Source organism: Astatotilapia calliptera, chromosome 3 (genome assembly GCF_964374335.1).
Source record: "Astatotilapia calliptera chromosome 3, fAstCal68.1, whole genome shotgun sequence".
Lineage (NCBI taxonomy): Eukaryota > Metazoa > Chordata > Actinopteri > Cichliformes > Cichlidae > Astatotilapia > Astatotilapia calliptera.
The window spans coordinates 67,240,363-67,264,167 of record NC_137424.1 but is presented as its reverse complement, the minus strand read 5'-3'; the positions used below and the strand labels follow the sequence as shown (position 1 = coordinate 67,264,167).

Here is a 23,805-nt window from a genome sequence, read left to right as displayed (position 1 = left end):
AAACAGCACAGGAATGCAAACACCGGCTTACAGGTGTGGAGAGCGCTCTGTAAACGAAATGTATACAAACGTGCTGAATGTAATGAACATCCAAGTCATATCTTACGTTTAATTAACTCTCTAATAGTAAAACCAGAAACACAAATGAATATGTCTGTGTATGATCACCTTTATGCACAAGTTTCATCCTCACCAAACCAAACAGTACTTTACATTTTGTTGTGTTCACTGCAGACATACAGAAGCTGTGTGTCAGCAATATTTCAGGTGACCAGTGTGTGGTGGTTTAATCTGTCTGAATAACTCCAATCACATTTCATTGGCTGCTTTAGTGTTATAGAAATTTTAGTTTATCCTCACATCTAGATTTATGTGTTTACAATCTCACTGTAGGATTTGGCATAACCTTTGTTTGCTTAGAGGAAGTATGTGTGTGTGTCAGTATGACCCTGTGAAAACTGCTTAGCTTGGCGTAACAACGTTTCACTATGTTATCCTCTAACTGTTTTACTCAGAAGGACAAAACTCCCAAGATGACCAGTGCCAGGAGCTTCCTGGGAAAAGACAGTGGGAGCTGCTCTCTGCCCAGCCACAGCCCGTGGGACAGAAACCTGTTGTACGTAAGTGTGTGGGGGTATAAGAGAGGAGCTGAGACGTCTCAAGGGCAGAGCTGGCATGACTGTGGACTGTGATGTTTGATGTGTGTTGGCCCTCCTTCATGCATGCAGTAATTAAAATAGCTTGACCAGAGCTGACTGTGTTGCAGAACTTTTTTTTACAGAAGATTCCACAACAGTAGATTGAGCAGTTGTCCTTTGACCTTTAACCTTAACGCTCTGTGTTGTTTCCTCTTTTAGACCAGAAAACCATCACATACCATTATTTCTGGTACTGAAAAAAAACACAAATAGAATTAATGAGAATGAAGAGGACAGAGGGAAAGTTTAAAAATCTGTGAAGGTTCTCAGTCATCCAGGTCATCGTAGTCTAAAGAGCTTGTAAAGAAAAGCGTCTGGACTTCTTTAAGTTGCTTGAAGACGTTTCACCTCTCATCCGAGAAGCTTCTTCAGTTCTAAGGTCAAATGGTGGAGAGTCCCAGATTTAAACCCAGTGGGAGTTTCCCCCCAAAAAGGGACAAAGGACCCCCTGATGATCCTCTACCTAACCACATCAGCCAAGGTGTGAAAACGGGTGTAGGTCACAATCAGCCAGGGTTTCGGGTGAGCTCATTGTGAAACCTGGCCCCACCCTATCATGTGATTTCCTGAGGTCAGATGGCCCAGGATGTGAGTGGGCGTTAAGGCGAAGGGAACTCAGACCCCTTAATGCATTTGTTCCCTGGTTTAATTTTTGTTCTTTGTTTGACTTTAATTTCCCTGTGAATATGATGCACTAACCCACTGCCTTAAACAACAAAATGAATTTTAAAACTGGAATGTTCACTCTTTAACAGATTCAGTAAAAAGGACTGGATGTTGAGGTTACAGTCCCTGATAATGCATTGCTTTAGATGTTGAGGGATGGCTGTTATGAGAAAAAGCAGCCCAGAAACTTTGCCAGCAGCACACATCATCCAAGGAGGCCCTGCCAGGGTTGATCAGGCCCTGGAGTGTGTCACTGGTTTATGTTAAATTGTTATTTCTGGTCTTCTTTCTTCTGTTTAGTTTCCTACAGTTTATTTTTATCTATTCACTGCAACTGAGAAATAATGCTTAACTCTTTAGCATTTATGAAGCCTTACTTCTGCAAAGGGATAGAAAATGTGATGTAAGACAAAAGGGACAAGATAGGAGAGAGCAGAGAGGAGAGCCGAAGGGGGGCGCCCGATCTGGCTTCCCACACCTCCCCTCTGGATCAGGCTGTACACTCTACCTCCCCACTGCCTCCAAGAATGGGGATGAAGAGCAGAGGAGAGAAGAGCGGAACATTGTTGGTGGGACTGTACACAGGGGGCAGGGTGGGTCCTTTCCAAACCACAGCTGCAGATTTATTGGGGAAGGTAGCAGATCGTATGTCGCTCGGATGATGAAACTTAGTCTATTATATTCCATTCCGCAGATTTCACTCCATGAGAGTTTCCTCTTTTTCCACACTCTCCCAATCCTCCTCTGCCTCAGTCTGTTCTCCCAAGACTTTTATGACATTAACTTTTTTTTAGCGGATGTAGTGTAATATAATCACTCAGTAAAAAGCCGTTCAGCGGTGTGACTCACAGGGAAAACATCTTACTTTCCATTATGTTGGCAAGTGGAGCTGTGTGCAGCAAATGATAATGATTTCATTGTTTGTTTTAGGTTTTTTCTTTTATTTCTGTATTTGAAAAGAAACGTGTTGGGTTGTTTTGAAGAGAATAATTATCACCATTCAGATAATACATGGTTAGGACTGCCAAGAGGAGCATAGCTGACTAAGAAGTCGCCTCTCCTCTCCTGTCTGCCTGGCTTACGTCCCACATCCCAAACAAGCCATGTTACCCTGGTCTGTCCTGTGTGTACCCCACCTCTCCCTCTATGATTGCTGGGGGAAGCTCCAGCCCCCCTGCCTCCTCTCATCAGGATAAGTGTCAAAGAAAATGGAGTCATGTTGGTTCTGCCGGGACAAGCTGAATACAAAAGTGTGATTAAAATCAGTAGTTTACCTCTGATTTACTGTAGGAACAGAACTGAGGAGGAGGAGACACAAGGAGGAGTCTTCAAAGAGCCCCCACCCCCTTTCCCTCACACTTTCTAGAAGCATCCCAAGTTTCAGATGTGTGATAAAGGAGGAACACGCACTTTCCTCCCTTCTTTCATTCAAACATTAGCTCTAGATACAGGTTTATCTAAAAATCTGAATTTATCAGTAGATTAGCCGATTAAAAACTAATTTGGAACATCATTTATAGAAAACAGAAAAACAACGGCTTGATCGGAAAATCTGCGCTGGAATGGATGTTTGGATAACTATGTCACACTTGTTGAGTTTGTCCTCTGTCTTCCTCCTGGAGTTTACTTCTGCAGGTGAGATGTGCTAATAATGCTTTTGATTATGCTGAGTGAGTTCTTACTTGGTGACATGTTTTTTCAGGTGTTTTCTGCTGCTTTTATTAGTGAGCACTTGACATATTTTACCTACATAATTCAGGCCAGGTGGTTACTGACGTCCATTCATTCATTTGCTGATCAGAGAATACAAATGATTGAATCAGTGGATTGATTAGTTATGATGCTTCCTGTGGAGAGAACAGAAACTATGTACGTGGCGGTTCTGTTCTCCTAATCTTAAGGAGCTTCATTATTCCTTTATTGCGCAGTGTAGTACAGGGACTATCAGTTGTTTATCAGACCATCTGTTCAGTTGTACAATATAGTTTGCATTAGTTATGGCCTTTGCTTTATTGATTATCATAAATTTATGTGATTGTGTGTTTGGGGGGGTTACAGAAAAACATGCATCACAAATATATAGCAAACGAGCGCAACGCCCCCTGCTGGACATAGAATAGAATAAACCTTTAATACCTGACCTGCAGTCAGCTGAGACTGAAGAAGTCACTTGGGTGAAACATTTCTCCCACAAAACGCTACGTCCAGATGAGCAGAATCAACTTTTGGAGAACCTTTAATATCCCACGAATGAGAAATTTGGCCGTCGCACATCTCTTATAGCAAGATGAATATGAAGTAAATACTTCAGCCTACTCCTTTTCAAACAAATAATGGAATGATATTTTGTAATGATTGTGAAGGCACATGTTTGAAATGTTTGAAATAAAAATGAACTGAACTGAACTGAACTGAACATTTAGAAGGAAGACACAAAGTGGTCTTATATACATAAGCAACCATGTACAGAGATTTGTACATGTAAGTGTGGGGGGTGTATGGATGCTCCTGGTGAAATAAACAGTGTACAAACAAGCTGCAAATAAGTAGCAGCAATAAAAAAAACATATGATCCGTCAATTAAACAGGTGATGAGTAAGATAACAGTGTTAAACTGTGTTATAGAGTCTGACAGGCCCTCCAGACCAGTTTGTTGAGTTCCCCCCTGTCCCTCTCTGCCATTCCACCACTCCAGCAGACCACAGCAAAAAAGATAGCAGACGCCACCACTGTGTCCTAAAACGTCCTCAGGAGAGTCCGGTTCACCCCAAGGGATCTCAGCCGCCGTAGCAGGTGGAGATGACTTAGACCCTTTTTATAGAGTGCATTTGTGTTTGTGGACCAGTCCGGTTTGTTATTGAGGTGAACACCCAGGTATTTGTATTGCTCCACTGTTCCAGTGTCCAAACCCTGGATGTTCACTGGTGTAATAGGGGATGGCTTCTTGCTGAAGTCAATCATCAGGTCCTTTGTCTTGCTGGCATTGATGCAAAGATGGTTCTGTTCACACCAGCAGACAAAGTCCTTGATGACCCCCCTACTCCAGTTTGCTTCCCTCAAACACCCCACCCACAGTGGCAGCGGCGTCTGAGAACTTCATGAGTTATACTAAAACTTGCTGATGTCAGCATTGTTATGGAAAATGAGTGCATTACATTCATTTATTTTGGTGACTTTAAGAAGTCATATAAAGTTATATTATTTTTTTAATTGAACTGTTCTATGCAAACAGAACTAATTTACCATCTGCCATTGTCACGGTTAGCGAGGCAAACCATGGGAAAGTGGGAAATGAGGACCCAAATGCTGGACTCTTTGTGCTGAACAGCACGTTTATTTACAGTGCAACAAATGACAATAAATCCCTGTGCTCTTGCTTGACTGCCGTGTCATGTCTTTCCTCAAAAAGTCTGTGTCTTCGCACTCCCCGTGCTCGCTGCCTTCCTGTTTGCAAACTCCTCCGGGGGGGAAACCAGCAAAAGCAACCGTAAGACACAAACTCTGGTAGGGATGCACTAACTGGCTTTACGCTTAGCTCTCATGGAGTCTTACACAACAATCCAGCATCAGTGAGAACTCAGCCACTCTGCTAAAAAGGTCCCATGACGAGGCTTGATCCGCTGCAGGTGTGTGTGTGATCGTCCTCTTCAGGTGTGGCCCGCCTCCAGGCGGGACACACCCACCAGTCCTGATCATGCCTGAAACCCAGTGTTCTGACACACCCACACACACACTCATACACACCAACATAGTAATCAGGGACAGCAGCAACAAATACATGTCCATAGATTATTACAGCCATGATAGGAAAACACTGTCAAGCCAGACTAGCCTATGTTGTTCAGTTTATTAACGGACATATTAAAAATAGGAACTAGATGTAAAACTATGATATTAAATAACATTTAATACTTGTGTGATGGTTTGACCAGTGTGCATAACTTCAGCGTCTTCCGATTGGCTGCTTTAGAAGTGAACAGTCATACTTGGATCCCTTTAACCTCTCTGATCTGTGTTGTTTCCTCATTCAGACCACAAAAACATCACAGCTCAGCCTAAAGAGGACGTTATTCTGACATGTCGAGCTCCAAACAACAACCCCATGATTGTAGAGTGGAGCAGAGCTGACCTGGGAAATGAACATGTCCTTGTGTACCGGAACGGTAAAACTGATCAAGACAACCAGCATCCATCTTTTAAGAACCGGGTGGATCTGCAGGACAGACAGATGAAGGACGGAGACGTGTCTGTGATTCTGAAGAACATGACGACTGATGACACTGGAACATACGAGTGTCGTGTCTTCATGGAAGAAACAAGCTCATGGAAAGTCAACATCATCACACTGAGTGTTCATGTTGATCCTCCAGGTGAGTGAGTAGAGTTGAGTGTGTGTGTGATCAGAGGTGAAGCTGCTTCCTGGTTGTTGATGTTTGTTTGTAAAGATGTTGTTGATGAGACTTTGTAGAAAGCAGCTGGTCTGAGTGATGTGATCAGAGTGCAGTAGATAATGTCTGACAGCAGTTTGAAGAGGAAATGGATTCTGTTCTGTTCTTCACTCATCACCTACCTGACAGCTGACACCTCACACCTGTTTCTCACCTGCAGGTCAGCCAGGAGGACACACAGAGGATGGAGGGAAGGAGGATGGAGGGAAGGAGGATGGAGGGAAGAAGGATGGAGGGAAGAAGGATGGATCTATTGGACTAATAGCTGGTCTGGTAGTTCCTGTTGTGCTTCTTGTTGGTGTTGCTGTTTTTTTTATCTACATAAACCATGACAATGAGAATCAGGATTGATACTAACCTCCTGTTGAAATGCACTTGTTTGAAACATCTTACGGCTTTTCCACCTGATTCTCCTGCTGTTGCTCCAAATTCCCAGCATGTCACTCAACACAGGAACAAACAGATGATCTGAGGACATGTAGATCATGAAATTTGGTTTTCAGGGTTTCAGGGACTGAACTGACTTCAATTCTGGATTCTGTTCTGTTCTTTACTCACCACCTTCTTCTCACCTGCAGGTCCTCCAGGAGGACATGGAGGGTTTGTGGGACTGGTAGTGAGTCTGTCAGTTTTGGTGTGTTTGTTCTTGTACCTAATGATTTGATCTGTAAAAGAAGAAAATGAAATGGTGCTGAATATGTGATTTCTGCTTCTCAGAGATCCTGTTAAAGTCTAAAGACATTGGGAGGGTTTCACACTGTTTGGAGCAGGGAAACAGGTACTAATGGTGCAATACTGACTGATGTGTTTGTGGATATGAACTCGTACACATGAACATACCTCAGGTTCATATCTGCAAATTCATGTCCCAGGGCACAAACTTTATATTTCCCATTTTTAAAGAGTGAAAAATGTTACATTTGGACATCTGTGGGGTTGGTGATGGAGGGAATCATTTAACAGCTCACAGGTTTCTACACTTATGAATTAAAAATGCATCACTTTAAGAATTAAATCTAAAATTGTTTACACTCTTTAAGCTCTGTTTCTTAGTTGTCATGGTGATGCATCCTGGCAATGTTACAGACATGAAAAATATCTCAGAGTGAAACACTTTAGTTACAGTCATGTTGACTGTAACTAAAGTGTCATTTTTATAACTCCCTCTTTATAACTGTCTTTACTATGTAATGTTTCCTAAATTTACACAAACAGGGATTTTAGACTGTAAAAGGCAATTTTGTGCAGCTAAAAATGACAATTTTTGTTTTATGAAAACTGAAGTTAATGCAGCAGTGACTGGGAAATGACCTGTTCTACAAACTAGACCATCTCAGTACCACTGACTTTATGGTATTTTTCAAATTTATTTATTTCCTTCAGCAGGTACTTGAACTTCCTTCAGTGGAAAATTGAAACAGTGTTACAAAAACTTGTGTTTTACGTTTCCTATTTGTGAAACTTTGTTTTTTGGTGTAAATCAACAATTTAAACAAACTAAGTAATTTATGCTTTTTTTTTTCTCTGGGTTTAGTGTTTTGCAAGATTATGAATGCATAAATGCTGTGATCTGTATTAAAAAATACTGTTGCTGTCTGTGCATGTGCCAAGTCAGCCACGAAATCCTGAAGGTATCAGAGTAAAAAAAGCTGGTTTAGATTTAGTTTGTTTCTCACCTCTCCTCCAGGAGCTGCTGAAACAGTCCAGGTGTCTTTTTTCTCCTCAGTTTCTGGAGGAAATTGTGCAAGGAAGGAGGAATGTTGTGCGACATGTGTTGATTTGATCACTTACAGCAGTTTCTCTCATGTACTGTCTGTGTTCACCTGTTTACATTTTCTGTGAACGATACATCAACCACTGCCGACTGTTATGGGGTTCTGCCTAAATCTAAATTTAGATTTATCTGTAAATTCTGTTATTTATAAAATTGTGGAATTTGATCTAGTATTGTTAGAATGTAAACAGCAGAAAATAAAGAGGAACAGAAGAGTGTAATACAAAGCAAGCTCAGCAAAGTTAGGCTTTCTTTATATTAGCCGCCTCAATCAAACCTCAGTCGGAGACACCAGTAATTAATAAGAGGTTGTCACATTGCTCCTTCTTCTTTTTTAGTAGCTGAGCACACAGCACAAACACAAATTGTGGAGAACAAGATCATTTTATAGAAATGAAACAGGATAAATCCCAAAAGGTTGATTCTGTTGATCTGGATGTTTTCAGAGGGCGAAACATTCATCCAAGTGACTTCTTAAGTTAAACAGGATATAAATAAAAGGGATGACTTCTTCAAAGAGTCCTACTTCCATGCCTCCTTCATACACACTGCTCTTCTCTACATAAGCAGCCTTTAGAAGTTAAATCTATCAGTTAAAAAACTACAACCAACCGGTGGTAGCACACCACCTGTAACAGCTGACCTGGAAGATGGATGTGTTCTTATTTATGGGATGAGCATTTGGATCCAGAAAACCAGCATTCATCTTTTAAGTAGCATGTAAGTGACCATGTAGTATTGGCTCAAATTGTGGTCATAAATATTTTGTACTTGTAAATCAGTTTTGTATGTGTAAAAATAATTTGTGTGGCTGTGAGTCACAGTGCGCAGCATAAAGGTCATTTTACATCGGAGGCAGCATGTGCTGCTAATGCTAACTGCTAACTAAAATGTCTTGATGCAGTCTCCCAAAACCTTTGTGGTGCCCACAAAACGCTACGTCCAGATGAATAGAATCAACTTTTGGAGATTTAATCTCCTGGATGATTGAGAATGCATCAAGACATTTTAACCCACTTTGGCAAGGACGGCCTAAAGTATGGGCAGAAATCTGTGCCATCAGAAACTGAATTTGAATAAGTTAAATTTGAATTTGAATTGCTCAGATTGAATCTGAATTGTAACTTGAATAAATGCTTTTGAGAACTGAATTTGAATTAGTCTAATTTGAAATTGAATTTATTTGCTGACTTACAAATAACTAAGGAAACTAAAAAATTCTGACAACATCTGGCAGTAAAACTTCTTTAACTCTAACTCAGAATCAAAGATAAAGTTGTTTGGCTGCTAAAGCTCAGTCTGCTCCTGTGAGACAGAAACAAGAAGACAGATCAGAGTTTGTGAAACTTTTCATTCTTTTTATTGTTTGAGGAATGAAAGTCAGTGTCAGTGGTGATGCTAGCTTTGTATTCACTCAGGCCCATATAGGCCTTGGTTAGATAGCAGTGATGTTCAGTCAGAACACTGACTGACTCCGGTGACTTCTGAATGGCTGTTGTAGATTGAGCAGTTGTCCTTTGACCTTTAACATCTCTGCTCTATTGTTTCCTCTTGCAGACCAGAAAACCATCACAGCTGAAAATATATTGTGTAGTCACTCAGCACAGGAACAAACAGATCATCTGAAGACAAACAGAAGATGATAACAGTAGTTATGATTATCATGAAACGTGCAGAATTTGTTTTTCAGGGTTTTTCAAAAGGGGATTTATTTCTGGTACTGAAAAAAAAGTGGAAAAATCAGAAAGAAGAGGACAGAGGGAAAGTTTAAAGGGGAAGTGTGGGATTCTTTGCTGCTCTTCACTCACCACTTAATTGACCATTTTCTGTGAATGATACATCAATCACTGACCAACTGTCATGGTGTTTAGCCCAGTGCAGAACTGTTTCCTCAGTTGTTCCCTGATTTAATTTTTGTCCTTTGCTTGATTTGAATCCTCCTGTAAATATGATGCACTAACCCACTGCTTTAAAAAACAGAAGGAATTTAAAAACTGGTCTGTTGCCTATTTAACAGTGATCTATTTTTGCACCTTCTCACAGCCATCCTGCTGAATCAGCGCCAAAGAACACACAGCAAACCCTCTGAGCTTTGTTTGTGAGAAATTTCACTCAGTGTTCCCACACACTTATTCGGCGGTGTGACTCACAGGAATACATCTTACTTTCCCTCATGTTTGCAAGTGGTGTGTCTAGTTTGTACCCCACCTCTCCCAATGTGTTTGCCAGGGGGGCTGTAGCCGCCCTGGCAAACACATTGTTAAAGAACATGGAGTGAAGCTGAAGGTGACATTTATACAAAAAGTGTGATCTCCCTGTGAATATGATGCACTAACCACTGCTTTAAACAACAAAAGGAATTTATAAAATGGATGTTCTCCTAAGACAACAACATGGACGCTTCAGTACAGAGTGAAGTATTTGTGGTCTGCAGTCACTCTGCTACACTCCATCATCAATGTGGCTTCAACAAAGAACAGACAACTTCCTTTTTAGCAGATGTGTGTTATTAAAGAGTAAAGAATGGCAAAGTTCACTCAGTGTAACTCACAGGAAAAACGTCTTACTTTCCCTGATTTTTACAAGCAAAGCTGTGTACAGAAAATGATAATTACATCATTGTTTGTTTTACGTTATTTTTTTCTTTTATTTCTATATTTTAAAAAAACTGTCACATGTTGAGTTAATTTGAAGAGAACAATAATCACCATTCAGATAACTCAAGGTTAGGACTGAGAAGTCTCTTCTCTTCTCCTCTCCTGTCTGCCTGAGTTACTTCCCACATTCTAAGGCATGTTACACTGGTCTGTCCTGTTTGTAACCCACCTCCCTGCATCAACCACTGCAGGGTTATGGGGTTCTGCCTGGTGCAGAACTATTTCCTCATTTGTTTCCTGGTTTAATTCTGTTATTTGTTTGATTTTAATCCTCCTGTAAATATGATGCACTAACTCACTACTTTAAAGAACAAAATGAATTAAAAAACTGGACTGTTGCCTGTTTAACAGTGATTTATTTTTGCCTCTTCTCACAACCATCCTGCTGAATCAGCACCAAAGAACACACAGCAAACCCTCTGAGCTTTGCTTCAGGCTATCATGTTATTCATCATCAGAGCAACCAGTGAGAACAATCTGATGTATGTTTACTTAAACTCAGTAAAAGGCTTCCTGTCAGCTCTGTGCTGACTTCTGATAAACCTTTTTTAACTAGAACTTAAAAGTAAGATAAAAGGTGTTTGTGTCATGTTTCAGTTGTGTGCAGGCAGGGATTGGACCCAAACACAAACTCACTGACACAAAGAATAAACTCAAAAAGCCACAGCTTTATTGGCTGGTAGGGAACAAAGCCTACATGAGGAAAACACAGAACGCAGGGCACCAGGACTAACATCACAATATAAACACAGTTACACAAAGGGAGACACAAAGGGCAACTACACGAGGGAACCTATACATAGGGAACAAAACAGAATACAAGAAACTCAAACTAGGACACTAGGCTCTGAATAAACTAAGGCAACAAAAAAAAACCAACTTTAAACATAAATCATAATACAAAATCACAAGGACACAAGAAACTCAAAATACTGGGTCTAGAGACGGAGGAGCCTGACAGTTTGGCTCCTAAAGCTCAGTATTTTCCTCTAGGACAACAACATGGTTCAGTACAGAGTGAAGTATTTATAGTCTGCAGTCGCTTCAAAAATAACAGTCAACTTCCTTTTTAGCAGATATGATGTGTAATGAAAAAGTAAAGGAAGGCAAATGTCACTCAGCAGTGTGACTCACCGGAAAAGCATTTTACTTTCCCGCACGCTTGCAAGTGCAGCTGTGTGCAGCAAATGATAATGATATCCCTGTTTCTTTTAAGTTGTTTTTTTCCTTTTATTTCTATATTTTAAGTTTATATTTTATTTTATATATATTTATATTATATTTATATTTTATATTTTAAGTTCTCTGATGACTCTGCAATAGTCGGCCTCATCACTGATGGGACGACAGGGAGTACAGAGGACTGACCCAAGACTTTGTGGACTGGTGCCAGCTGAACTACCTCCAGATCAACATTAATAAAACCAAGGAGCTGGTGGTAGACTTCTGCAGGCACAAACATCCTCCACTGCAACCACTGAACATCCAAGGTATGGACATTGAGGCTGTGGACAGCTACAGGTACCTTGGTGTTCATCTGAACAACAAACTGGACTGGACTCATAACTCAGACGCCCTCTACAGGAAAGGGCAGAGCAGGCTGTACCTGCTGCGGAGACTCAGGTCGTTTGGGGTGGAGGGCCCACTCCTGAAGACCTTCTATGACTCTGTGGTGGCTTCTGCTATCTTTTACGGAAGACTCCAACTGATCAAACACACATATGTGCAATAACACTAAGTGCAATACTCTTTTCTGGCATCGTTGTATTTTTACTCAGTTGTAAATAGAATTTGTATTCTATTTTTATCCTATTATATATTTTATTCTATTTTATTCTACTGTATATAGTATTTTATTTTATTCTATTCTGTACAGTTGTGTACTGTATTTATTCTTATTGTATTCTAATTCTACATAACTTTTGCACTGTCCACTTCCTGCTGTGACAAAACAAATTTCCCACGTGTGGGACTAATAAAGGTTATCTTAAAAGAGAAACTGTCACATATTGGGTTTTTTTTAAGAGAATAATATTCACAAGCATTCAGATAACACAGGGTTAGGACTGCCAGTTAATCAAACGCGTGAGTTTGATTAACGATTAACGTGTGGCTGTCACACAAGTCTCCTCTCCTCTTCTCTTCTCTCCTGTCCTCCCTGCCAGCCTGGATTATTTCCCACATTCCAAACAAAGCATGTCACACTGGTCTGTCCTGTCCTGCCTTCTCTCATCAGGATAAGTGTTAAAGAAAATGGAGTCATGTTGGTTCTGCTGGGACAAGCTGAAGGCGACATTTCTACAAATGTGTGATTAAAAAGTTTAACTCTAATTCACTGTAGGAACAGGATTGAGGAGGAGGAGACACAAGGAGTCATTCAAAGAGCCCCCACCCCTTTCCTTCTAAAAGCATCAAACAACACCCAATTCCAGATGATAGTCCCACCCCCTCCCTTTATCTTGGCTGAAAGAAAACACGCACTTTCCTTCCTTCTTTCATTCAAACGTTAGCTCTAGATGCAAGTTTATTTAAAAATCTGAATTTATCAGTAGATTATCCGAATAAAAACTAATTTGGAACACCATTTATAGAAAACAGAAAACAAAACTGTGTGATCGGCAAATCTATGCGCTGGAATGTCTGTTTGGATAACTGCGTCACAGTTGTGGATTTTGTTTTCTATCTACCCCCTGAAGTTTACTTCTGCAGGTGAGATGTGCTAATAATGCTTTCGATTATGCTGAGCGAGTTCTTACTTGATGACATGTTTTTAATGAGTTTTTGCTGCTTTTATTAGTGAGCACTTGACATATTTTACCTACATAACCAGCCAGGTGGTTACTGACGTCCATTCATTCATTCATTTGCTGATCAGAGTATACACATGGTCATAAATCAGTGGTTCCATTCAAATAGTTATGATGCTTCCTGTGGAGAGAACAGAAACTACGTCCGTGGTAGTTTTCTCCTAATCTTAGGGAGCTTCATTATTCCTTTTTTGCGCAGTTTAGCACAGGATGCACAGCAACGCAGCGCCCCCTGCTGGACATGGAATAGAATAAAATAGAATGGAAAGCACCTTTATTATCCCACAAATGAGAAATTTATAGTCATTGAAAGTAGTCCTATATACATAAGCAACCGAAATTCATATACACAGATAAAAATGTAGAGAGATTTGTACACAAGTGTGGGTGGTATATAAATGCTCCTGGTGAAATATACAGTGTACAAACAAGCTGTTAACAAGCAATAAAAAAAAAACTGCTTAGCTTAGACAACATCCTCTCTCCCCAACCTGCTCGATGGACTTCAGTGGACAGTCCAGCACAGAGCTGGCCCTCCTGACCAGTTTGTTGAGTTCCCCCCGTCCCTCCGCCATTCTACCACTCCAGCAGACCACATTATAATAGATAGCTGACGCCACAGCAGTGTCATAAAATGACCTTAGGAGTGTCCTGTTCACCCCGAAGGATCTCAGCTGCCGCAGCAGGTGGAGACTACTTAGACCCTTTTTGTAAAGTGTATTTGTGTTCGTGGACCAGTCCAGTTTGTTATTGAGGTGAAAATCCAGGTATTTGTACTCCTCCACTGTTTCAGTGTCCAAACCCTGGATGTTCACTGGTGTAATAGCGGGTGGCTTCTTGGTGAAGTCAATCACCATCTCCTTCGTCTTGCTGGCATTGATGCGAAGATGGTTCTATTCACACCAGTTGACGAAGTCATTGATGACCCCCCCATGTAGGGATGGGTACCGGTGTCCGGTGCCATGATGGCACCGGTTCTGACATAAACGGTAGTAACCAGACCGAAAAGCAGCGCACATTTCGGTGCTTTATTTCGGTGCTTTTTTTTCCCGAGATGTGATACACTTTGAATTCTAGCCAATCATTTTACGTTTCCGAGGATAGTAGGCGGGGCCAGGTACGTACGTTCTTTTATGCAGAGCTACAGATTAAAAATGCCCAAGGCGAAGCGGTCAAAGTCTGGCTGTACTTCACAGCAAAATATGCAAACTCAGCAGCAACAAGTGCTTTAAGCTGATACTGTGATACTGTCAAAGGAGGTAACACCTCGAATCCGATGAAACACCTGGCGACGCATAGCGTTTTTTTAAAAGCCGAGAAATGCGCCGTATTTGATGGCAGCAGCAGCCGTTCTTCTCTGCGTGAGTAGCTTAATGTTGTTCGTGTGTAATTTACGTTGAGTAGGCTAACCATGTTATTACATTAATACATGTAAGGTGAACTAGCAAACATCATCATAGCTACATGCGGCTGTCCTCTTGTTTGATGGCAGATACTCCCTTCACCCTGGCCAAAAAGGCTAAAATGACCAAAGAAAAAGTGGGAAACAGCTAAACTGAGAGGTTTTTGGACAAAGTTTGTATTTTTTCCATTGTTTAAGCACTGCTTCCAGCTAAGAGTGATACCATATATGCCCCATAGCTGCAGAAAAGGCTAACATTGTTATCTTTTTACAAAAAACCAGCTGAATATGAGAGGTTTTTGGACCAATTTTGTGTTCTCCATTCTTTAAGCACCGGTTTGAGCACCGTTTGAGCACCGGCACCGTTTCAAAAGTACCGATTTGGCACCGGTATCGGATAAAACCTAAACGATACCCATCCCTACCCCCATGTATTTCAGTTCGTTTCCCTCCGACACCCGCCTATGTTGTTCAGTTTATTAATGGACGTATTAAGAATAGGAACTAGATGTATAACTTCGATATTAAATAACATTTAATACTTGTGTGGTGGTTTGACCAGTGTGCATAACTCCAGCGTCTTCTGATTGGCTGCTTTAGAAGTGAACAGTCATACTTGGATCCCTTTAACCTCTTTGCTCTGTGTTGTTTCCTCATTCAGACCAGAAAAACATCACAGCTCAGCCTAAAGAGGACGTTATTCTGACATGTCGAGCTCCAAACAACAACCCCATGATTGTAGAGTGGAGCAGAGCTGACCTGGGAAATGAACATGTCCTTGTGTACCGGAACGGTAAAACTGATCAAGACAACCAGCATCCATCTTTTAAGAACCGGGTGGATCTGCAGGACAGACAGATGAAGGACGGAGACGTGTCTTTGATTCTGAAGAATGTGACGATTAATGATGCAGGAACATACGAGTGTCGTGTCTTCATGGAAGAAACAAGCTCATGGAAAGTCAACATCATCACCCTGAGAGTTGTTGTTCCTCGAGGTGAGTGAGTAGAGTTGAGTGTGTGTGTGATCAGAGGTGAAGCTGCTTCCTGGTTGTTGATGTTTGTTTGTAAAGATGTTGTTGATGAGACTTTGTAGAAAGCAGCTGGTCTGAGTGATGTGATCAGAGTGCAGTAGATAATTTCTGACAGCAGTTTGAAGAGGAAATGGATTCTGTTCTGTTCTTCACTCATCACCTACCTGACAGCTGACACCTCACACCTGTTTCTCACCTGCAGGTCAGACAGGAGGACACACAGAGGATGGAGGGAAGGAGGATGGAGGGAAGGAGGATGGAGGAGAGAAGAGTGGATCTGTTGGACTAATAGCTGGTCTGATAGTTCCCGCTGTGCTTCTTGTTGCTGTTGTTTTTGGATTTTTGATCTACAGAAAACTTAAGAAGCAGGATCAGGATTCATACCAGCCTCCTGTTGAAATGCACCATGTTTGAAATGTCTCAGAGCTTTTCCAAATGAGCTCTCAGTCTCCTGGCTTTGTTGTCACTCAGCACAGTCAAAAACAGATCTGAGGACGTGTTTGTCATGAAAAGAGCCCAACATTTGGTTTTCAGGGTTTTTATAAAGGGGATTTATTTCTGTGAATGAAAAACCGACTGAAATCCTGGATTCTGTTCTTTACTCACCACCTTCTTCTCACCTGCAGGTCCTCCAGGAGGACATGGAGGGTTTGTGGGACTGATAGTGAGTCAGTCAGTTTTGGTGTGTTTGTTCTTGTACCTAATGATTTGATCTGTAAAAGAAGAAAAGGGAATGGTGCTGAATATGTGATTTCTGCTTCTCAGAGATCCTGTTAAAGTCTAAAGACATTGGGAGGGTTTCACACTGTTTGGAGCAGGGAAACAGGTGCTAATGGTGCAACACTGACTGATGTGTTTGTGGATATGAACTCGTACACATGAACATACCTCAGGTTCATATCTGCAAATTCATGTCCCAGGGCACAAACTTTACATTTAAAGCTTTTAAAGAGTGAAAATGTTACATTTGGACATCTGTGGGGTTGGTGATGGAGGGAATCATTTAACAGCTCACAGGTTTCTACACTTATGAATTAAAAATGCATCACTTTAAGAATTAAATCTATTACATTAGATGAGGATGACGGTTTGGGATAAAATTGTTTACACTCTTTAAGCTCTGTTTCTTAGTTGTCATGGTGATGCATCCTGGCAATGTTACAGACATGAAAAATATCTCAGAGTGAAACACTTTAGTTACAGTCATGTTGACTGTAACTAAAGTGTCATTTTTATAACTCCCTCTTTATAACTGTCTTTACTATGTAATGTTTCCTAAATTTACACAAACAGGGATTTTAGACTGTAAAAGGCAATTTTGTGCAGCTAAAAATGACAATTTTTGTTTTATGAAAACTGAAGTTAATGCAGCAGTGACTGGGAAATGACCTGTTCTACAAACTAGACCATCTCAGTACCACTGACTTTATGGTATTTTTCAAATTTATTTATTTCCTTCAGCAGGTACTTGAACTTCCTTCAGTGGAAAATTGAAACAGTGTTACAAAAACTTGTGTTTTACGTTTCCTATTTGTGAAACTTTGTTTTTTGGTGTAAATCAACAATTTAAACAAACTAAGTAATTTATGCTTTTTTTTTTCTCTGGGTTTAGTGTTTTGCAAGATTATGAATGCATAAATGCTGTGATCTGTAAATACTGTTGCTGTCTGTGCATGTGCCAAGTCAGCCACGAAATCCTGAAGGTATCAGAGTAAAAAAAGCTGGTTTAGATTTAGTTTGTTTCTCACCTCTCCTCCAGGAGCTGCTGAAACAGTCCAGGTGTCTTTTTTCTGCTCAGTTTCTGGAGGAAATTGTGCAAGGAAGGAGGAATGTTGTGCGACATGTGTTGATTTGATCACTTACAGCAGTTTCTCTCATGTACTGTCTGTGTTCACCTGTTTACATTTTCTGTGAACGATACATCAACCACTGCCGACTTACGGGGTTCAGCCTGGTGCAGAACTTTCCCCTCATTTGTTCCCTGGTTTAATTCTGTTATTTGTTTGATTTTAATCTCCCCGTGAATCTGATGCACTGAGCCACTGAAGTGGAGAACCAAAGAAATAAAAAACTGGACTGTTGACTGTTTAACAGAGATTTATTTTTGCACTTTCTCACTGATTCCTGCTGAATCAGCACCAAAGAACACACAGCAAACCCTCTGAGCTTTGCTTCAGGTCATCATGTTATTCATAATCAGAGCGATCAGTGAGAACAATCTGATGTGTGTTTACTTAAACTCAGTAAAAGGCTTCTCCTCACTTATGTACATCTTCTAAACCAGAGTGCGTATAGCACACGCTGGATGCTGACATTTATCAAACTGTGATGTTTGTTATCAGAGGTAGTGATGGGCAGATGAAGCCCCATGAAGCACTGAAGCTTTTCATCCAATTGGTTCACCCCAACGCGAAGCTTCATGAAGCTTCATTTGCTCTAGCAGGACACCTACTGGACGTAAAAATAATAGCTGGCATGAATTTGAAGAGTGTGGCATTTTGCACACAGCCTGTAAATGTCAACAACAAAAGGAGTGTGTAAAACACCTATAGTGTAGTGATGGCAGTATACTGTGTATATTTATGCTGGCAGTATGGAAAATGATTATTTGCCGCAAAGTTCGAACCGCTTCATGAACCAGTCACGTGGTACAGCCGGGCAGCGAGGCTTCGGACGTCATCATTTTCAGCTCCTCCCATAAATGAAGCAAGCCTCGATACGCGCTTCGCGGAAACGCCCCCTCCATTACTCGACACACGCTCCGAAGCCTCGATACAGAACGTCCCATCACTAATCAGAGGATCATTCTGATAACACAAACCCCTCCAGTGTGTCTAAGGCCCACTGAGGAGATCAGAAAGGACACAAGGAGAGAGGAGTCAAGGAAACAGTCTCAACAGAACGAGACATCAGCGTCTCAGAGCTTCATTTTAAACTGTGGTAGTTAAATAACATTAAATTACAACTAGAATACAAACAGTGCTCCAGAACTATCATATAAATGAGAAATTCTTCAGCATGAAGCACTGAGATTGATTTTCAGGTAACAGGCAGGAAGACGGAGACCAGGAGGCACAAATTAGAAAGAGTCCCGCCCCTGAGCAACAAGAGCCAATCAAACAGAAGCAGGAAACATATTAGCCTGTTTAAGCCTGATAAATAAGCCTATAAATAAAAGGGATGAGTTCTTCAAAGAGTCCTCCTACTTCCAGGCCTCCTGACACACTGCTCTCCTCTACATAAGCAGCCTTTAGAAGTTAAATCTATCAGTTAAAAAACCACAACCAACAGGTGGCAGCACACCACCTTTCTCCTCAGTAATACCCCACGATAACAGCCACAAAAAGGCCAATACCCCACTTTAAGACCTGTTTCCGTTTGCTCAGTTGTTTAAAAAACACAGAGGACCAAATGCAGATTTAACAGCCTCCAACTGTTCTTCTGCTACTCCATCACAGAGTGCTCCACCTCCATCAGTCTGTTCTGAATTTTGTTTTAACGTCTTTCAGACCAGAAAACCATCACAGCTGAGTGTGGATGCCACTTTAACACGTTGAGCTCAAAACAACAGGATGGATGTGTCCTTGTATATGAGATGAGCATTTGGATCCAGAAAACCAGCATCCAAGTTTCTTTGATTCAGAGCTAGTGGTGCCACGTGATGCTGTGAAGGCTGAATCTGAGCCTGTGGGTGCTGCAAAGCTTCCTTTAATAAGGAATACGATTTTTTTTCTCTGTATGTATTATTGTAGGGTCTACTTTCCAATATAACACACCTTGAGGTGAGTGTTGTTATGATTTGATGCTGTATAAATAAAAAACTGACACATTGAATGTATAAGAGAACACGGCAGGAAGTCTGCTGAGATCTGAAAACAGTCCAGAGGTGGCCGAGGTGATGATCTTGAATGCGAGATGAGCCGAGAAGGTTTCTGATCTTTACATATCCAGTTCAGAACTTTTCACAACTCATATAATAATGGAATATAACCATTATAATAAAGATTTGTATGTGTTTTAAATAAATATTATGGCTACACTATGATCTATGATGAAGCGCTTAATTAGCTGTGAGACCCTGCTAACTATGCTACTGTGGCCCCGTTTTAATGCACTGTCTGAAGTGATTTACTCTACGTCCGTCTCCTCCACCTCTCTACTTGCTAAAAACTCCACTACGCTCACCTGCTGTTCTCCACCTGCCGCCTGTTCTCATCGTAAAATCAGGCTCTGCAGAAAAGTGCACAGAATAAATTTCAGATCAGCTCTTTAATGTTCATAAGAGTCACTGTGTTTTGATGATTTCGGTTTTGAATAAATAAAGCAACACAGACAATAACAAGAATCTGCAACAATAACTAAAAAGTATGTTTCCTTGTCTCTTCTCTCCTTGCCTCCTCTGTCCTTGTTATTATCTTCAGTGCACCAGAAGACCAAGCTCCCGGTTAGCTCTGAGCTCACAATCCTCCACTGTGAAGAGTGAAATTCAAGGTCACATGACTGAAACTGTCATGTGGACCAAAGTTAATTATATGTCGTGAATAACAACAAGGTTATACTACTGAGACGTGTCTGTCCTGCTGCTCCTGTTTTCATATCAGTGAAATAATTATGCTACAGGAAACTCTGGTTTGTCTGTCGGCACTGAAACAAAATTCGAACAGCTTTGCTTCAGAGTGCCTGTTTTACAGTTTCAGTGTGAGAAAGATCACCAAAGCAGCCTTTCAATATCATGTTTACATTTAGGATGTACTTGTGAAGTTTACTATAGATAATGAAAACTACACACTCAAATTAGGTGTGAAAAACCTAACTTGAAATTGAGCACAAACAATCTACTGAGAACGTTTATGAACAATAAAAGTCCCACTTCAGTGATCACAGTCCAGCCTTTGGTTTAAAATTTATTCTAATATAAGATAATATGGTAATGCTATAGACATAATAATAAAGGTAATGTTTATGGATGGTGGCGCCCTCTTCTAGATTTGTAGACTTTTAACAGTGAAACAGCCACATGTTCAGTCTCCACTGATAAAATAAGCAGATAAGTAAACCTGGGTCAGGCTGTGGTTGCCTTTCTTGTCCTAAAAATAAAGTTTACTGTCAAAATCTTTATTTATTGTTGAAAACTCACAAATACCTGATAAGATGCCTGATTTAAAAGCTTTTATCAGATATGAAGTGATACACATCAGACTGTCCTCACCGATTTCTCTGTGAATGATTGTTTCCATTTGTGTGTTTGTTCTTTAACGCTTGTTCAGCTCCATTACAGCAAGAAGACAAGAATTCAATTTAGACTAAACATATGTTAATGTATCAGCGCTAAAACTGACCTTAAAAATTAAACACATTCAAAACTTCTGACAGCGTCAGTTTATCAAGTCAAATGTCACAAATGCAAATGTAGACCAGTTTACTATAAGACGTCTGGTTATCCACTGAGGGAAGTTCATTTGGCTCCTGTTAGCACAAAAACTAATGAACGTTAGCTCAACATTTATTACAACAGCAACAACAAACTTTATTGATATAGCACATTTAACAACCAGGGGTATGCCAAAGTGCTGAACATACAAGAGGGTCAGATATAATAATAGAGACAGATGAAGGCCATGGAAAAGTACCAAACATGCTCGCAGGTTGATGCCGTTAAAAACACCAAAACAAAATAAATAATATTTAAAATTTAAAAAAATAAAACCTCCCCGTTATTCCACAAATCGGGTGCAGCCAAGGTAAACATGTGGTCACCTCTAGTCTTCAGTCGGGATCTCGACGGTACAAAAGTGACTGGGAAGATGATCTTAGTACCCTAGCAGGGGTGTATGATCTACGTAGTTCATTGAGGTAACTTGGCGCTATATTGTTAATAGTTCTAAAGGTGAGCAGCAGGATTTTGAATTGAATGCGATACTTAACGGGAAGCCAATGCAGGTCAGCAAGGATGGGGGTAATAGAGACACACTGCCCGGTACCAGTAAGGAGACGAGCCGCCGCATTCTGAACAATCTGCAGTCTATGGAGAAGAGTAGAGTTAAGACCAAAGTAAAGGGAGTTGCAGTAATCCAACCTAGATGTCACAAAGGCCCCTCCAGGTCCCTATGAGGGACATAATGTCTGGCCTTGCAAATAAGACGCAATTGATGGAAGCAGAATTTGACAACAGAAGACACTTGTTTGTCAAATTTAAATGAGCTATCCAAAAAACACACCTAGGTCACTAACAAGGAACCAAAGGCGTCACGGAGTTGGCCGCGAGGGATATTACTGTCATTTTGGTTTTCCTGTTATTTAAGCTAAGGGAGTTACCAGAGAGCCGATCTTTGACCTCACACATACACTCACAAAAACAGTGCACAGACATGGAATGATCATCAGTTAATTCAAAATAGATCTGTATGTCACTGGCATAACAATGATGTTGTACTTCTCAAAGAGAAGCATATACAGTGAGAAGAGCAGGGGACCAAGGACAGATCCTTGAGGCACGCCGCAGAAGACAGGACCAGCAGAGGAAAAATAAGGGCCCAGATTGACTGAGAAAGATGAAAGAAAGGTATGACATAAAAGATGGTCACATCCATGCAAGAAGCAATTTTACTCTCAGCATTAATCTGCATGAGTCTGACAGCTCGGGTTACAGGATACCTTCAAATACTTTCAAAACACGAACATGAGTTAACAAACTTTCCCTTTCACAGAGTAAAACCACAGCATGGCTTAGCTCAGCACTTCAGAGTAATCAGAGGATCACACAATCTTAAAGGTGGAAACTTCTGATTTCACCTTTAACATTAAACACTTCATAACAGCAGAGAAAAATAATCAGTGCTTCTGTGTCCAATAAATAAATCATGTAACATAATTGTATGTTCTCTCAGAGTGCTCTACAACCACATCAGACACTTCTGGACCTCAGTTTAACCTCTGAGATTACACAGTAACAGAATCTGACAAAATTCACATGTTCATTTAGTCAGAGCAACTTTCAGAGACACGTGACTGAAACTGATGTCCTGTATGAGAGCCCTTATGTAGCAATAATGAAACGCTTTGTTGTGGTCATATTTAAAGCTGAATCTGCAGGGATGCCATGACATGCTGTTGTTCAGGCGGAGCAAGTGAGGAATTCTTGTTTTTCAATTTTCCAGAGATCGCAAAAGCAGCTATAAGAACACAAAACACACCAAAAGCTGACAGACCAGGACGTCCTCTATTGACTCTGTCCTCCTTCCCTCCATCCTCCTTCCCTCCATCCTCTGTGTGTCCTCCTGTCTGACCTGCAGGTGAGAAACAGGTGTGAGGTGTCAGCTGTCAGGTAGGTGATGAGTGAAGAACAGAACAGAATCCATTTCCTCTTCAAACTGCTGTCAGACATTATCTACTGCACTCTGATCACATCACTCAGACCAGCTGCTTTCTACAAAGTCTCATCAACAACATCTTTAGAAACAAACATCAACAACCAGGAAGCAGCTTCACCTCTGATCACACACACACTCAACTCTACTCACTCACCTGGAGGATCAACAACACTCAGGTTGATGATGTTGATGGGGTTGTTCTTCAACACAGCTCTTTTCCCACGGTTGTTTCCTCTCTGGAGGACACGACACTCGTATGTTCCACTATCATTAATCGTCACATCCTTCAGAATCAGAGACACGTCTCCATCCTTCATCTGTCTGTCCTGCAGATCCACCCGGTTCTTAAAAGATGGATGCTGGTTGTCTGGAACAAACAGATCATCCCTGTACAAAAGGACATATTCTGATCCCAGGTCAGCTCTGCTCCAATCTGCAACTATGATGTTGTAGTTTGGAGCTTGACATGGCAGAATAACATTCTGTCCAGCTGTGGTGTTTATGTCTGAAAAAGAGGAAACAAAATGAGAAGTTAACAACATCGACAGCATCGCTCACTTCTGGAGCAGAAACCACTGATTCCTGCAGAGCCACAGGCAGTACAGCTCACACAGCATGCTGAAATTTAACACAGTGCGGTTTTGTGATATAAATTACAAGGTGACTCTTTCCCTAGATGCCACTTGTCAACTCAATACACACGCCATTCATCACAATAAACACGGGTGTCTGCTCAATAAAAGATGATGATGCAGAATTGTTTTATCTCACTTAAAAAACAAACAAACAAACAAACATCTTTTATCTTTATTAGTAAGTTACAGGTCACAAAAGCTTACATGCATTTGAACCAGAACACAAAAATGTAGACATTATTTAAAAGGATCAGTATGAAAATAGAAACAGGCCAGAGTTGATCAATAGTTTGTCTTCAACAGGTTGTAAGAGTG

The 23,805-nt window shown here is 40.8% G+C and overlaps 2 protein-coding genes and 1 long non-coding RNA gene across 4 annotated transcripts in view; 2 read left to right on the top strand and 1 right to left on the bottom strand.

The window, feature by feature from the left end:
* LOC145425655 (uncharacterized) overlaps positions 1-18,270 on the top strand; it is a 178,318-nt gene extending 160,048 nt beyond the window's left edge. The window contains exon 3 of the long non-coding RNA XR_013906374.1: positions 17,830-18,270. This is a non-coding gene — a long non-coding RNA (uncharacterized LOC145425655). The remainder of the gene's footprint in view (positions 1-17,829) is intronic.
* On the top strand, positions 2,739-18,623 carry LOC145425652 (coxsackievirus and adenovirus receptor homolog). Of its 2 annotated transcripts, XR_013906369.1 has the most exons (3): positions 2,739-2,999; positions 15,114-17,829; positions 18,286-18,623. XR_013906369.1 is itself a non-coding variant. In XM_080298886.1 (2 exons), exons 1-2 carry the CDS (start codon positions 2,927-2,929, stop codon positions 5,740-5,742), a joined length of 420 nt encoding a protein of 139 aa, XP_080155012.1. In that variant the 5' UTR covers positions 2,739-2,926; the 3' UTR covers positions 5,743-8,744. The 2 variants fall into 2 exon arrangements, 1 of the variants encoding a protein (XP_080155012.1); XM_080298886.1 differs by lacking the exons at positions 15,114-17,829; positions 18,286-18,623 and adding an exon at positions 5,396-8,744.
* A 2,364-nt stretch (positions 18,624-20,987) lies between these two features.
* The window catches only part of LOC113014824 (uncharacterized), an 84,016-nt gene continuing 81,198 nt past the window's right edge, over positions 20,988-23,805 (bottom strand). The window contains exon 3 of the mRNA XM_080298883.1: positions 20,988-22,771. Within this exon, the coding sequence (XP_080155009.1) occupies positions 22,560-22,771 (212 nt within the window). The 3' untranslated portion in view covers positions 20,988-22,559. The remainder of the gene's footprint in view (positions 22,772-23,805) is intronic.